The 15141-nt window shown below is 42.6% G+C and overlaps 1 protein-coding gene across 1 annotated transcript in view; it reads right to left on the bottom strand.

The window, feature by feature from the left end:
* Positions 1–14832, bottom strand: part of PCOLCE2 (procollagen C-endopeptidase enhancer 2) — a 72064-nt gene extending 57232 nt beyond the window's left edge. The window contains exons 1-2 of the mRNA XM_036096329.2: positions 14437–14832; positions 13304–13412 (exon numbers count right to left, since the gene is read on the bottom strand). Coding sequence (XP_035952222.1) covers positions 13304–13412; positions 14437–14519 — 192 coding nt within the window. The 5' untranslated portion in view covers positions 14520–14832. The remainder of the gene's footprint in view (positions 1–13303; positions 13413–14436) is intronic.
* Positions 14833–15141: the final 309 nt, after the last annotated feature.

Here is a 15141-nt window from a genome sequence, read left to right as displayed (position 1 = left end):
CTTCCACCTCACACTCTGTCCATCAGCCTTCCTGGCTCTATTTTAAATATCTGGAAACTGACTAGCCCTCACCACCTCCACGGCTCCCATGCTGGTTCAAGCCATCATCCTCCCTCATCTACATTACAGCAACAGCCTCCTCATTAGTCTCACTACTGTCACTCCTGCACCCCAATCTCTGTTCTCCACACAGCATCCAGGGAAACCCTTGTCACTCCCCTGCTCCAAACCTGCAGTAGCTCTGTGATGGTTAGTTTCACACGTCCACTTGGTTGAGGTGCTTATTCGAACACCAATCTAGGTATTGCCGGGAAGGTATTTGATAAATGTGTTAACATCTACAATCAGCTCACTTCAAGGAGACTCTCTGATAATGTGGGTGGGCCTCATCTAATCAGCTGAATGGACTTAAGAGCAAAACTGAGGTATCTCCGAGGAAAAAGAAATTCTGCCTCAAGACTGTAGCATCGGCTCCCGCCTGACACGTTCCCTGCAAATTTTGGACTGGTGAACCATCACAACTGCATAAGCCTATTCCTTGAAACAAATCTCTTTAAGTATGTATGTATATATACATGTGAATGTCTTTGATTTGTGCAAATGTATTTATAAGGACACATGTAGATGTTTGTATGTGCACATGCCTGCATGTATATGCATCTACATCTCCTACTGGTTCTGTTTCTCTGGAGAACCCTGATATAGGCTCCCTGTGTCCAATGGCTTCTATTTGCCTCTCCAGATCCATTCTCCTCCCATTTCCACTTTACTCTCCTTCCTGGGTAGTTGACCTGAATGAATGCATCAACAACTGTCCTCCAGTTGCTTGTGGGAAGCACAACGGGAATTGAAAATAGGAAAGGGACTTGGGTCAGGATATTTACTTTCCTGGTTCTTTCTCTAGGAAGTCACCTTAATACCATACGTTCAGTAACTAAATACCCAAAGTGATCCTATGAGGTAGGGAATATCATTAGCCACATTTTACACATGAGGAAAATGGGGTACAGAGAGGTTAACTAACAAACTCAAGGCCACAGAGCTAGTAAGTAACTGTTTTGGTAACCTACTGCTGCCTAAAAAAACCACCCCAGAACTCAGTGGCTTAAAACAATGTACTCTTATTTCTTACGGTTCTGTGAGTTTACCGGCCTCAGCTGGGTGGTTTCTGGCTTGAGTTATCTCCTATAATTATCATCAGTTATCAGTTAGGGCTTAAGTCATCTGAAGGCTTAACTGGACTGGTTGTCCAAGATGACTTCTTTACGCCCATGTCTAGCACCTCAGCTGGGAAGACTGGAATAACTGGGTCCTGTCTAGGCATTTTTCTTTCCCTCTCTCTCTCTCCCTCTCTGCCATCCCCCCATCATGAAGTCTCTCTACATGGTTGGCTTGGGTTTCCTCACAGTCCTTACATGTGAGGTAGCTAGCTTCCCCCAGAGTGCATGTTTTGAGACTAAGGCAAAAGCTTTAAGACTTCTTATGCCCTGGGGCGCCTGGGTGGCTCAGTTGGTTAAGCGACTGCCTTCGGCTCAGGTCATGATCCTGGAGTCCCAGGATCGAGTCCCGCATCGGGCTCCCTGCTCGGCAGGGAGTCTGCTTCTCCCTCTGACCCTCCTCCCTCTCATGCTGTCTCTCATTCTCTCTCTCTCAAATAAATAAATAAAATCTTAAAAAAAAAAAAAAAAGACTTCTTATGCCCTGGCCCCAAAGTCATGCATGTCACTTCTGCCCCACTCTATTTGTTTCATAGGGCCAGCCCAGATTCAATATTTGGGGGTACTAGAAAAAGGCATAAATACCAGGAGGTGTGGTACTGGGGGGTCATCTTTAAGGACTTACACCACAATAGCGGAGCTGGAATTTGAACACAGGCAGTCTGACTCCAGGAATTACACACTCTTTTAACCACTCTATCATGAGATGTCTCTGTCAGGAATAAGTGAATAAATTCATTCCTCTATTTGTGACTAGCGGGGACTGTTCTGGTGATTTGAGGCTCCAGAGGTGAAGTCCCTATCTCTAAAGATAGGAAATTATTCTCAATTTTTAACTGACAATCCTTTCTCTGTTTCTAAACATCCTAGTTTCAAAAGTTAAGGGGCACTCTTGGATGGTGCTGGGGTGGGAGGTATTTGGTTGAGGGGACATGGCTTGAGGAGAAGCAGGGAAGGTTTGGAAGCACTTCTGTGGACAAAGTCTTATGAAAGATCATATTTTAAATGAAGAAAGGACATAGTGAGTAGGAGCGGGTATTTCCAATGGGAGCTAGCCATGCCCCAAAGGGATTACCATCCAGCTTGAAATGCACTGGCCTGTAGACAAGTTCTACACAAACACCACCCTTTTATGCCTTATTACAGCCCTAGAAGAGAGGTTAAAAAAAATAATCACTACCACCACAGTTTATGAGTACATGCTTGTATCAAGCACCAAGCCAAGGACCTTTCATCTACTATCTCCTTCGATCCTCACATAACCCCTACAAGGCAGATCTGACCATAATAACCAACTTTGGAAAGTTCTGGGAACTGCATCACATACCTAGTAAACGGCTCAATAGTATGTCAGTATGACTCTCCAATATCCATTCTTCTAGTCACGTTTACAACCCTTAACCATGAACCTTGTCACCCTGTGTCACTGTCATTCTTCTGAGGGACATCTCCCTGACTAGGAAGAGCCTCCTTATCTCCTCCTGTCCTATTCAGGGATGTGGTTTTCTTTTCATTGCCGTCTCTGGGCCCAACCCAGCACCTGGTCTCTGGTAGGTACTTTAGAAATGGTTTTAATGAATTAATAAATTATGATTTTTTTCAATCGTAGCCTAGGGCTTTTAGAAAGTCTGTGTCTAGCAATCAGACTCCTATCAATTCATTTCTAGGAACAGTAAGCAACAATAATATCCCCCACTGGCTTCCCTGCGCCCTTCTTGTCAGCCTCATCCACGGAACAGCCCATCTCTGACCTCCCTCCACATTTTGGGAAACACTATTTTATTATGTACAGTGCTCAGGAGTGTCTTGGGGGTAAGGTGATGAAAGAGAGGTGATATTTAGTGGCAGAGCGTGTGCTGGTTTAATTCCAACTCCCCACTCCTCTGTGGGTGTTCCATTTATTTTTAGATGTTTATACTGGTTTTCCAAAGACTTGCCAGATTGACTATCACGATCTAACAAATAATATATCTGAAGAAAACACTTCTATTCTCCAAAGTTCCTAGAGTAAGACATTCAAGTATACCCAAAAGAGCTGCTGCCACTGTTGTTAAAACTGCTAAATTATAAGGTGCAACTATGTAAGATGAAGGTAGTGATTACATTTTTCGTAGAATCAAGAAGCCATAATCCATACATATAGAACTTCACTGTGCCAGGAGCATGGGACAGCAACTGTTCACAAGAACACTTTCCTACCTAAGCAGAAGAATGTGGGGGAGAAAAGAGAAACCTTGAGAATTACGAGCCCCCTAAATGCTTCTCTGGGCTCCAGCACGGAGCAACCAACAAATGAGAATTCTCTCTCTCTCTGTATTGTCAATACATGATAGATTTTAAGGAATCTGCAAATTTATGGAAAGATTCTAATTTGCCCATAATTTCACATCATAAATTGAATTCTGGAGGTGGGCAAGGAATAAAAGTAATTCCATCAGTCTTTTTAATAACATTTTCCTTAAAATCTTTTCTGGGTGCTTTACCTCTGTTAAATGCCTTCTCCATTTATATTGCTTTTTAACACAGAGGTTTTAAATGTGTTATTTTGGTGCTCCATTATTAAAGTGATGTTTCAGGAAAGAATGACTTTTTGATCATTAATATGTTATTAAAGAGAATTTTCTTCAGAAAAACATGAAGACTGTTTTCCTGGCTTCTCATTTTCTTCCCTTCTCATTAAGCCCTTTCTAAGGCTTCTGCTTCACCCCCACACAAAAAATACAGGCAGTACAAATAAAAGCATTTATAAAACATTAGGTTTTCAATCAATAAAAATGTATTTGATTTTCATGTGAAAGAACCAAGAAAAACAAAACAAAAACAAGCAGCAGAGGTCCTTAAAAAACAAGAAGAAAACTAAACAAGTTTAGAAAAACTGGACTGAGGCCCCAATGGGAAAATGTCACCTACTTGCTTATTTATTTAGGATTTGTATTCTCCCTGCTTCCCAGGAGGACTTAAGGGAGAAAGGAACAGGTTTTATTTAATTCTTCCAGTGTCTTATCAACTGAAACCTAATTGGGACAGTTTAAGTGCCCTAAGAATCACAAAGTATCTGAATTATACTCAATTAAAAAAACAAACAGAAAACAGCTATAGTGCTCTCACCCCATTCATATGGTCCTCAAGCTTGGGCATGCATACATTCTGCTAATTATCCCCATCTTGACTAAGGAGTCAGACGTAAATAATATTAAGTCAAGCATGGGGTTAAATTACTATTCAAGGCAGCTGAAATAACCAAGTCTAGTCCAACAAATGTATATGTATGTTTAAAAAAACCTCATAGTTAAGATCGGAATTTAAGTCTCTATATAATTCTAAATCCTACATGTAGTTTAAAGCCAGGAAATATGTGTTTAAAGCCAAAATTCCATTCCCCTATCTGTCCTGCTGTGGTTATGCCAGGGAAATAATAGTTACAGTAATTTTAGAACCCCTCGCTATACCCTTAGGTATAATTAAGTGACTTAAACGTTGAGTTCCTGTCTAAATCCACTATTTGTTTTCTCAAATTATATACCTAGCACTGATCTTAGTAGAATATCATTATTTGTTTCAATTTTCACACAACCCCATGCCCCACCACTGCTGTCTTTCTTCTCATGAAGCCATATGAACGTTTTTGGGAAAATATATATCCCCACCACATTTTTAATGTATCATTTCTTTAAATGTGAATGCCATTTAAACTTAATCAGGCTTTTGGAGGATGGATTTCAGTATGATGACTGTCACATACATTAGTGGCACAATTACCCCCAAGGCAATGGTACAGGAATGCCCTTATATAATTGTTTATTCTCATATTTGGAAATATCAAGGCAGGTGCTATAAAACGGCCCTAGAATGTCAAACAAAGGACATAGTAACAATTTCTCAAGTCTTAAGAGTAGCACAGATGTAAAATGGGTCATAACATCTTTTACTCTTTGCATGAGGCAATAATTATTTTCATTTACTTAATATAAAAACTTCAATAATTAAAAATGTAACTAAGACTCATTCCACATGATCAATACTTATGACTTGCAGTGAGCATCACAGTCATTTACACACGTAACTGCTACTGGTTTTCTTGTCTAACTACTCCATACCAGATTATAAACTCCTTGGGGACCGAAACTATGCCTTTTCTTTTTACCCCCTGGGCCCAACCCAATGCTTAGCTAATAGTAGATACTCAATAAGCGTTGAGTGAACTGTCATTTATTTGCTCAATAAGCCTGTAACAGTGCCTTTGTATCAATGGGTCAAAAAATTCTCTAGTCTTTTCATATCTTCGCAGGAATGACAATATTAGGAGTTCTTTAGACCTCAGTTTCCCTACTTGTAAAATGGGCATCTGATATGTATCCCACTGACATCACGGAATTGGATGGGAATGAAATAAAATGATACAATATATTTGAAGGTATGCTGAAAACCACACATTATTATTTTATATCTACAATCTATATAATAACTAGTATATTTAATTCCAGCTCAACAGGAAAGAATAGTTATCAAAATGTTAGTACATGCATTACCTGGGAGCCCAAAGATCTTCAACATGTGATAATTTATGCTTTTTTATCTTCTGCATGAATTAGCTAAAGAAAATTTTGCCACACACTTCCAGTTTAAATGGGAGTGAGTCTATTCATTGCTATAATTGTTCTCGCATTTCTGGCAAAGATCTGTGACTTTTTGACCCTCCCACATTATTTAGTTCAGAGTTAAAAGAAACTCTAATGCCAAATTTTAAATTCCTCAAATGTTTGCTGATTTTTCTCAAGCCAGATTTCTACTGAAAATAATAACTGAAACCTTCAATAATTGCCTCTCTAATTTCAATACCTTTAAATTTGGGGGGAGGAATAAAGAAGAGATATAAATAATAAATACTTTGTAATTCAATAATGATCTGTAACAACAGGGCAACATAAATGAAGTATCTCATTTTAAAAAATTTTTGTAGGGGCACTTGGGTGGCTCAGTCGTTAAGCGTCTGCCTTTGGCTCAGGTCATGATCCCAGGGTCCTGGGATCGAGTCCTGCATCAGGTTCCCTGCTCAGTGCAGAGACTGCTTCTCCCTCTCCCACTCCCCCTGCTTGTATTCCCTCTCTTGCCGTGTCTCTGTCAAATGATTAAATAAAATCTTCCAAAAAAAAAAAAACTTTTTATAAATCATGCCCAGCTTTATATCAAGCACAATATCATCTTCACCTTTATCTACATAACAACTGCTGTTTCTGTTAATGACAGCAACTGCCCAACACATTCAGATGTGACATTTAGTTTTAATTTTGATTTAAAATAACAATTCCTACGTACCTATTCAAGGAGATTTCCCAGAAAGTTCTAGGCTTCCAGTTTCTTCTAATTTGTATAGTTGCTATAAACAAAGATTCAGCTGGTTCCACTTAACCGGCCATAACATAGGTAGCCCAAGTCAAACTCTGAATAGTTGCTTTCAGAAGATATTATTTTGCTACTAATGCCTATTTTTTACATTCAAAAATTGTGTCAGACCATCAATATGAATCTGTAATTCTACCATGGTATTATAAAATGAACAAGTTATGGATGAAAAGACCAAGGAACAGAAAAGGTGTTGGTGATTTGCTAGGTTTGCAATGAATTTATAACGACACCATTAATGGAATGGAGATCTCTGTGTCAGGGATGCCTGTGGAGCCAAGAAGGCAAGGTGCCCGTTGAGCTTTACCTCACAGCCACTCAGAGCCTGGGCGGAACACATCTTCCCAGGCAGCTCCCCAAGTTCACATGTCCTACACATTCATCTGTGTATCTCCAGCTCCTGGCACCATACCTGGTGGGCTCTTCATGAATCTGTCTTGGCAACACAGCAGTGAACTACATCACACTGGCTCTGTTCTTGTTCACGATGGTCCACTCTCTCCTCCCTCATTTAGGGATCTCAGAGATCTACTGTCTCCTGCAGAGCCTTGTCCCATTGGACACACATGTACCTAGAAGGAGGACCACTGTGATAGAGGTCTGGGTGGTGGGTGTTATGTCAATACTTGGAGGTTCATTTCTTGTTGCAGGGCTTGGTACAGCTGGAGTTACTGGTTCTCATCCTTAAATCAATTCAGGTGACCTTTGTCTCAACCCAGTCCTGCTGTCCTTCCAAACCTGTTTAGATCAACTACTGTTTTCCAAAGGATTATACATACCTTAGCTCTCAAATCATACTTAACTCCTGCCCCCACCATCCATGTCAAGGAGGTTTTTTATACAGACGCCCCTTAAATTCCAGTTCCGAAAATCAACTCTCATAGGAAACTAAGAAACCTTCAACCTCATCACGGATTACAAAATATTTAACAATTTCTTCACCCTCAAATTCTCTGTTTTAATCTCTAACCATACATTTTTGAGAATATATTCAGCAAAGTATTTTTTTCATAGCAAAATTAATTAGTAAAACCTAAGACTAGTTGAGGTCACCAAGAGTTGTACCCAGAAAGATAAAGCTGAGTCAAGAGGCTTGAGTTCCAGTCACAATTTCAACACCACACAGAACAAGGGTCAGCTTCCCCACTTGCAAAGCAGAAGTACAACTAAGCAGCATGGAGCACCATGTCCTCATCACATCTCTACGTGAGTAAAATGAACCTCAAAGTTCTCTGGAACAGCACTGTCCAAAGGAACTTTTTGTGTTGATGGAAATATTCATATTATATACTGTCCAATATGATAGCCACTATCTACATGTGGCTACTGAGCACTTGAAATATGGCTAATGTGACTGAGACACTGAATTTGTAATTTAGTCAATTAAGTAGCCAATGTAGATAGTGTATGAGACAGTGCAGCTGTCCAAGAAATAGCTATGAAAATTTTAAAGTACTATAATTTAAGAACAAATCTAAATTTCCAATCTATAGGCTGTATTTCCATACCAGAAAGTCCATTACAATTGGCTAGGAAGTTTGGCTGTGACGACTAGCGCTCAACTTTCTCAAAGCATGCAGATACTGACATTAGACTCTCGGTCTCCTACTGACAGACAGCTCAAGGAAAACCATTTGGTGAGGAAAGCCACCTTGCTTGGAACACATCTCTAATCTGGAAGAATGGAGTAAGAGGCAGGGAAGGAATGAGAGGCAGAATATTTCTTGCCAACTACAGGAACTCGAATTTTAGGGCCACTCTGAGACTCCCATTTTGAGGCACCTCTGTGATCTCTTTTTTATCAAAAGATTTTATTTGTTTATTTAGTGGGGGGAGTGCAAGAGGGGAGGGGTAGAGGGAGAGGGAGAAGCAGACTCCCCACTGGGCAGAGAGTCCAAAGCGGGGCTTGATCCCAGGACCCTGAGACCGTGACCTGAGCTGAAGGCAGACGCTTAACCGACTGAGCCACCCAGGAGCCCCAACGCATCTCTGTGATGTTTAATAAAAGTGATATTGAATCACCCAGTAGAAACTCTATTCTTGGTTTACTAACTGCAGGAGTAGGAAAATGGACTGGATCCTCCGCTTTGGGAAAGCCGTTAATAGACGGCCTTGGATGAGGCCACACCAGAGCTCAGCCCCATCTGGAGCAGCTACCAAGTAAGGATCCGAAGCCTGGTGTATCCAGCCTCTTGGCTGGTGCCACCACATCCTAACTGCACTCAGAACTGCTGAGAGAACTGCTTTGGGCAAAAGATTCCATGTTTCTTCATCTCCTTTGTTACTGGCCTTGTCCAATCCACCATCTTCTCTCTCCTCGATGCCACATTAGCTTCCTAATTGGTCTCCCTGTTCCATTCTTAACTCCCCACAACTCATCCTCTAGAGAGCAGCCAGAATGACCTTTGCACATCGTTGTGCAACAGTCACCACCACCATCCATCTCCGAACTTCTTCATCTTCCCATAGTGAAACTCTCTACCCATTAAATACTAACTCCCCATCCCCCAGGCCCTGGCAACCATCATTCTACTTTCTGTCTCTATGAATTTGACTACACTAGGTGCCTCATATAAATAGAATCATGCACTATTTGTTCTTTTGTGATGGTTTATTTCACTCAGCACAATGTCTTCACGGTTCATCATACTGGAGCATGTGTCAGAATTCCCTTACTTTTTTTTTTCTAAAGATTTTATTTATTTATTTGAGAGAGAGAGAATGAGCAGAGGAGGGCCAGAGGGAGAAGGAGCAGCAGACTCCCCGCTGAGAAGGGAGCCCGATGATGCAGGGATCCAACCCAGGACCCTGAGATCATGACCCGAGCCAAAGGCAGACTCCCAACCGACTGAGCCACTCAGGTGTCCCAGAATTCCCTTACTTTTTAAGGCTGAATAATGTTCCTTTGTATGTCTATACCACGTTTTGTTTATTTGACTACTGTAAATAATGCTGCCATGAACACGGATGTATAAATATCCGCTCGAGTCCCTGCTTTCACTTCTTTGGGGTATATACCCAGAAGTGGAATTGCTGGATAATATGGTAATTCTATGTTCAATTTCTTTTTCTTTTTTATTGAATTATAGTTGACATATACAAGGTTACATTACTTTCAGGTGCACAACATAGTGACTGGACAACTCTATACATTATGCTATGCAGCTACCATCTGTCACCACACAACACTATTACAATACCATCGACCATATTCCCTGTGCTGTACTTTCATCCCCATGACTTACACATTCCATAACTAGAAGTCTGTATCTCCCACTCCGCTTCACCCATTTTGCCCATCCCCCACTTCCCTCCCCTCTGGAAAATATCAATTTGTTCTCTGTATGTATAGGTCTGATTCTGCTTTATGTTCAATTTCTTGAGAAATATTTTCCACAGCAGGCTGCATCATTTTACATTCCCACCACCAATACACAAGGGGTCCAATTTCTCCACATCTTGCCAACACTTGTTATTTTCTATTTTTTTTTTATAATAGCCATCCTAATGGAAGTGAAGTAGTATCTATTTTATTTTCATAATGCATTTACCACTACTTCATATTTTCTTTTTTGTTTATTTAAACATTAATCGCCTATCTCTCCAACCTAGAATGCTAGCTGCATGAGGGTAAGGAGTTTGGTTGCCTTCAGTTTGCTACTATAACCCAAATAGCACCCAGCACTCAAAACACATTTGTTGAATGGGCCACCAGCTTTAGGGCTACCACACTTCTCCTCTTTTTATGTCCCCAAGGATCTATGGGAGCTAGGGAGTTCCCTTCTGTTACTCTGACAAACCAGAGGACCGTGAAGAAGAATGAAGACGACTTTTACAAATGCGTTAGTGCTATTCCCTATGAAATACAAAGAAATAAAAATGTTGTCAAACTAAGACCTTGAGAGTACCCATGGCCTTTGTGAATAGCAGAGGCAGTAATTATAATGAGGAGGACTTGCTGGCCTTCTCTGGAAGTTCTTGGTGGCTACTCATGCAAACATAAAAGACACAGCCCCTTGGAATAGAATAAACTCAACTGGCTAAGAGTGACAACTATTAAGCTTTTAACTAGAAAAGCAAATTGTGTAGTCCTTTCTTCTACATTACCTATACTTTCTAAAAAAAGAAAAAATATTTTTTCTCTTCCAAAAAGGCTGGTATTTGTTAGTCAACTTCATGAACATCACTTCAGGCAACCTGAGAAAACCACAAATAAATATGTCACAGAGACTGCTTGTCATCTGCCTGTTTTCCCTTCTTTCCACAGGTGATAGAAAACTTTTACTCAAAAGAAGACTTTTGGGTTTTAGCAGAGCACACGGACACCTGAAATGAAGCCTTCCTTTCTCAGATTTCCTGCAGCAAGAAGTGGCCGTGTAACTAAGAACTAGCCAATGAAATGTAAGCAGCGAGTTGCATGTAATTAAGCACAATGTCCTTAAAGGGAGGACATACACTCTTCTTTTCTTCCTTTTTGTTGGCTGAAATGTAAACATGATGGCTGGAACTCCACCACACATCTGAGTATGGCAAAGCAGGAGGAGACAAAGATACAGAGTATCTAATGGCTTGAAGCTGCCACACCAATCTTGGATTGCCCACCTCTAGATTCTCTTATGTGAGAGAGAACCAAACTTCTGTTAGAGCCCTTGTTGTTTTGGGTCTCTGTTCCTGGAAGCCGACCTAGTTCTGACTCACACAGAATCTCTTCAGCAAGATTATAGGAGAACCCAACACAGAAATAATTCTTCCTAGATACAGATGACAAAGTAGATTGTTCCATAAAAGTCTGAGTTGTTTTGAGCTGATGCCAAGCCCAGCTTAGCCAGTGAGGTAAGGGGGTAGCAGTGATCTGCCATTTCGACCAAGGGTCTGAAGGATTGAGAAGTCAATACCAACAATAATGAGGATAATGAAAATGATAATGGTGATGGCTAACATTTATTAAGTACTTATTACAACCCCAACACCGAGCCAAGGGGCTTTACATGTACTAACTCATTTTATCTTCACAACAGTCCTGAGGTTTAAAAAAGATGAATCCTGGTCACACAGTTTATGAGTGATAGAATGAGAATTTGAATCCAGGAAGTCTGACTGCTGAGCCCACATGCCTTACCTTTATATTGCATCCAAATAGAACATCCATTATCCATTATACTTCCCTTCCCCCCACATAAGAATATGGTAGTCAGTCAGGCCTCTCCTGACACATACCACTCCTTTACCAAGGAAAACTTTCACTGGACACCCTTCACCCATCAAAGTTTGATGCCACACCAACAATTCCCATAATACCCTAAATATACGGCCAACCATGAATTTCTACTTGTTACGTACATGATGCCTCTCAGTCATTAACTTCCTTGGACCATTTATAACTTAAAGCCATTAAATTACTATTGAAACACAACTATAATATGAAAACCAAGTTACATGTTTATTTCAAAGCCTTATTTCACATTTATGCTAATACCAATATTTCAAAGCTATTTTTTATGACTTATTCTCCCTGGGCCCTGTGTTGCAATAGCACAATGAAATCTGTACCAGTTTATCAGATAGTCAATATTTTATAGGCAAGGATCAAACATACAGGAGCCAAGCTTTATATTAAGGAGGGGGACCCCTCATATTTGCCTGTCGATGGGAATGCCTCACTGCAAAACAGATTTCACTTTACATAAAGTTGGTCTTACCAAACGTCTGATCAAGTCAATTTACATAATTGTTCTAGGCCTCAGCTTCCCCATCTATAAAATGGGGATGTAATAGTCACTTTCTCAGAGTGATTTCAAGGTTTCGGTGAGTTTATGCTTGTTAACTACTTGGTGCAGTGTCTAGTACACAGTAAGTGTTCAGCGAAAGGTAGCTACTTTTAAAAATTATAATCAGTGGGTAGCACAATCTGACTGAATAAAGCTCTCAGTAAACCAATGTGTTCAATTACCAAATAACTTCCCAACAATGAAAAAATGAAGAAGACTCACTATCATACTGACTGGAAAGATGACTCAATCTAGCTGATTCTAAATCTACACTCCTTTTTTCAGATGGCTGTCTGGAAATCTGACTTCTTGACTCAGCATAACCTATGTCATTACTAACCAGCATGGGCATTTTATTAGCCTTTGTTTGATATTTAGACTTTCCCTCCCTACCACACAATTATTATTATTCTCTATTCATAGACTGCCTTTAGTGGTGGTTTTAAGTCAGGGACATTAAGTGCGATTTTTTTTTCCCCTTTTTCTCTTCCCTTTTACCCATAGTGCGTATAAAGTACTTAGTGATGAGCATTACCTTTGAAATTCTATTCCCCACTGGGAGACATTTGTGCAAGGCACAGGTAACAAATGGATTCTAAGTCATTACAACAAGCTTTTGAAAACAGCCTTAATTTTGAATCCATGAAACTCAACTGAATCAGGATGGGTTTTCAGAAACACATCTGCTTTAAGAATTTATTCCTTCAACTGTTATCTTGTGCCCTTTCTAATCACTAATGCAGGACACCACTAGTTCTATTAATAAAAATCTCCCAAATAGTTGAGGTAAATCCAACATTTCACTATTCAGGCACTTGCCCCCTACCCAAATCCTGACACCAGAGGAAAAATGCAGCAGCCTTCCACTGTTTCCAATACCCACTTCCAGGAGAATACCCTTAAAAAAATGCTTACTGTGATTTTCCAAGTACATTTGCTATTTGGAGGGTACACTCCAGGGAAACCTTCGCTGCCAATAAATCCAGACTCTCCAGTAAAAATGCCGCCACATGTGAAAACAGGTCTGGGAAAATAAAAGGAGGAAACTTAATTGGAAATTGGGTCTAACAATCTAATGTCAACTTCAGAAAGGTTGTAGCTTCTTAATATGGATAAAGTTAATATTGATTAATAAATGTTTGCACCATATAAGGGATTTGAAATACTTGCTAGCTCTTAGAATAATTACAGTCCGATAAAACATTCAGTCCAGTTGCCATCTATCTCTATCCTAATAACACAACATCTATTTATCCATCCATCCATAAGCAATCAAATGCTCCGCGTAGTGATAAGAGCTTATAGGAAAATGGTAAATAGAAAATTTAACTGGGGAGTGGAGGTGAGTGAGAGAAGGTGAGAGCTAGGTGAGGTACATGGTTTTAAAGACAGACAAGCAATTGATTAATACAAGAAAGTTTTCATTTCCTAGATGTAGAGAGATGCCTACTTCTCCTCCCCTTTTCTGAAAGTCATTGACCATGGGCAGAGCCCCCCATTTATAAAGGGAGGCTGCTGGTGATGGAGGTGGAAGAGGAGATGCCAAAGGTGGCCACGGGGCGGGTCCCCCAGCCCAGGTCCTGGGCGGTCTGGCAGCTCTGGCGGAGGCTGGCGAAGAGTTAACTTTCTGGGAGCGGCTCCCTGCGCGCCGCGCCACTCGGGTTTTCCCCTAGGCTTTCCGTCTCTGGGCCAAGCGTCCCGGCCGGGGAAAACAACTAAGAAGCAAAGTCCACAGATTTGGGCCCTCGTGCCTCCCTCCGCCCGCAGAAGCACTGGGGGGGGGTGGGGGGAGGCGCCGGTCAGCTTCAGCCCCCGCCACGTGGTGGTGCGGCCAGCGGCGGGGGCCCCGGGCAGGCCGAGCTGGGGGCGCGCGGCCGAGCGCTGGGGCAGCCCGCGCGGGGGCAGCGGACGCCGGAGCCCGGGTGAGCGCGGGGTGGCGCGCTGCGTCCCCGGGCGCCCCGACGCGGCTGGAGGAGAACCGCGGGCGAGGCTGCAGGAGAGCGGGAGGGAGGCGGGGAGAGAGGGAGCCCGGGCGGGGGTCGCGTTACCTCTCCGGGGGCTGCTGCCGCGAGAGCTGCGCGGCCGCGGCCAGCAGCAGGCAGAGCGCGGCCCAGGCGCCCGCGCCCCTCATGGCCGGTGTAGACGCGCGCGGCTCGCTCCCACCCCGGCGCGCCCGCCGGTACACACACCGGGTCGCACCCCCCCCCAGGCTCACCCTCCGGCACACGGGCAGAAACACTGGCTCGCACGCCGCACACGCCCCAGCTCGCTTCCCCGCCCCCTCTCTCTCCTCTCTCTCACTCTCTCACACGCACGCACGCACGCAGCCGCGGGGCAGCCCAGGTATCCGGGTGTGCGCAACAGGCGGGTGGGGCCCTTTTAAAGGCGATTACGGTGCTGGCTGACTTGACGCTTAATTTCCCCAGAGGAGTTGCTCTGGCAGCCACAGGCCACTGCTGAATATCCCGTTTGTTCTCCGGAGGCGGGAGGGGGCGGCTCCGAGGCCAGAGCCGCCTCCCCTCCTGGGGCGGGCGGGCGTCTCCTCCTTGGCACCCCGGGACCCACAGCCCCTGTCACATCCCGCCCGCGGGGCCTGTGGGGAGAAGAGGAGGGGAACCCCTGCCGAGTGGTACCCAAACCGGACCTGACTTAGGGATCCACAGACAATTCACAGAGAGGGAGTCGTGGCTTGCTTTGGGGAGTGTTTTTCCTTAGTTGCTTTAAAACAAAACAAAACAAAACAAAACAAAAAC

Source organism: Halichoerus grypus, chromosome 1 (assembly GCF_964656455.1).
Source record: "Halichoerus grypus chromosome 1, mHalGry1.hap1.1, whole genome shotgun sequence".
Taxonomy (NCBI): Eukaryota; Metazoa; Chordata; class Mammalia; order Carnivora; family Phocidae; genus Halichoerus; species Halichoerus grypus.
Note: the sequence above shows the minus strand (reverse complement) of the source record. Positions and strands in the feature narration are given on the sequence as shown.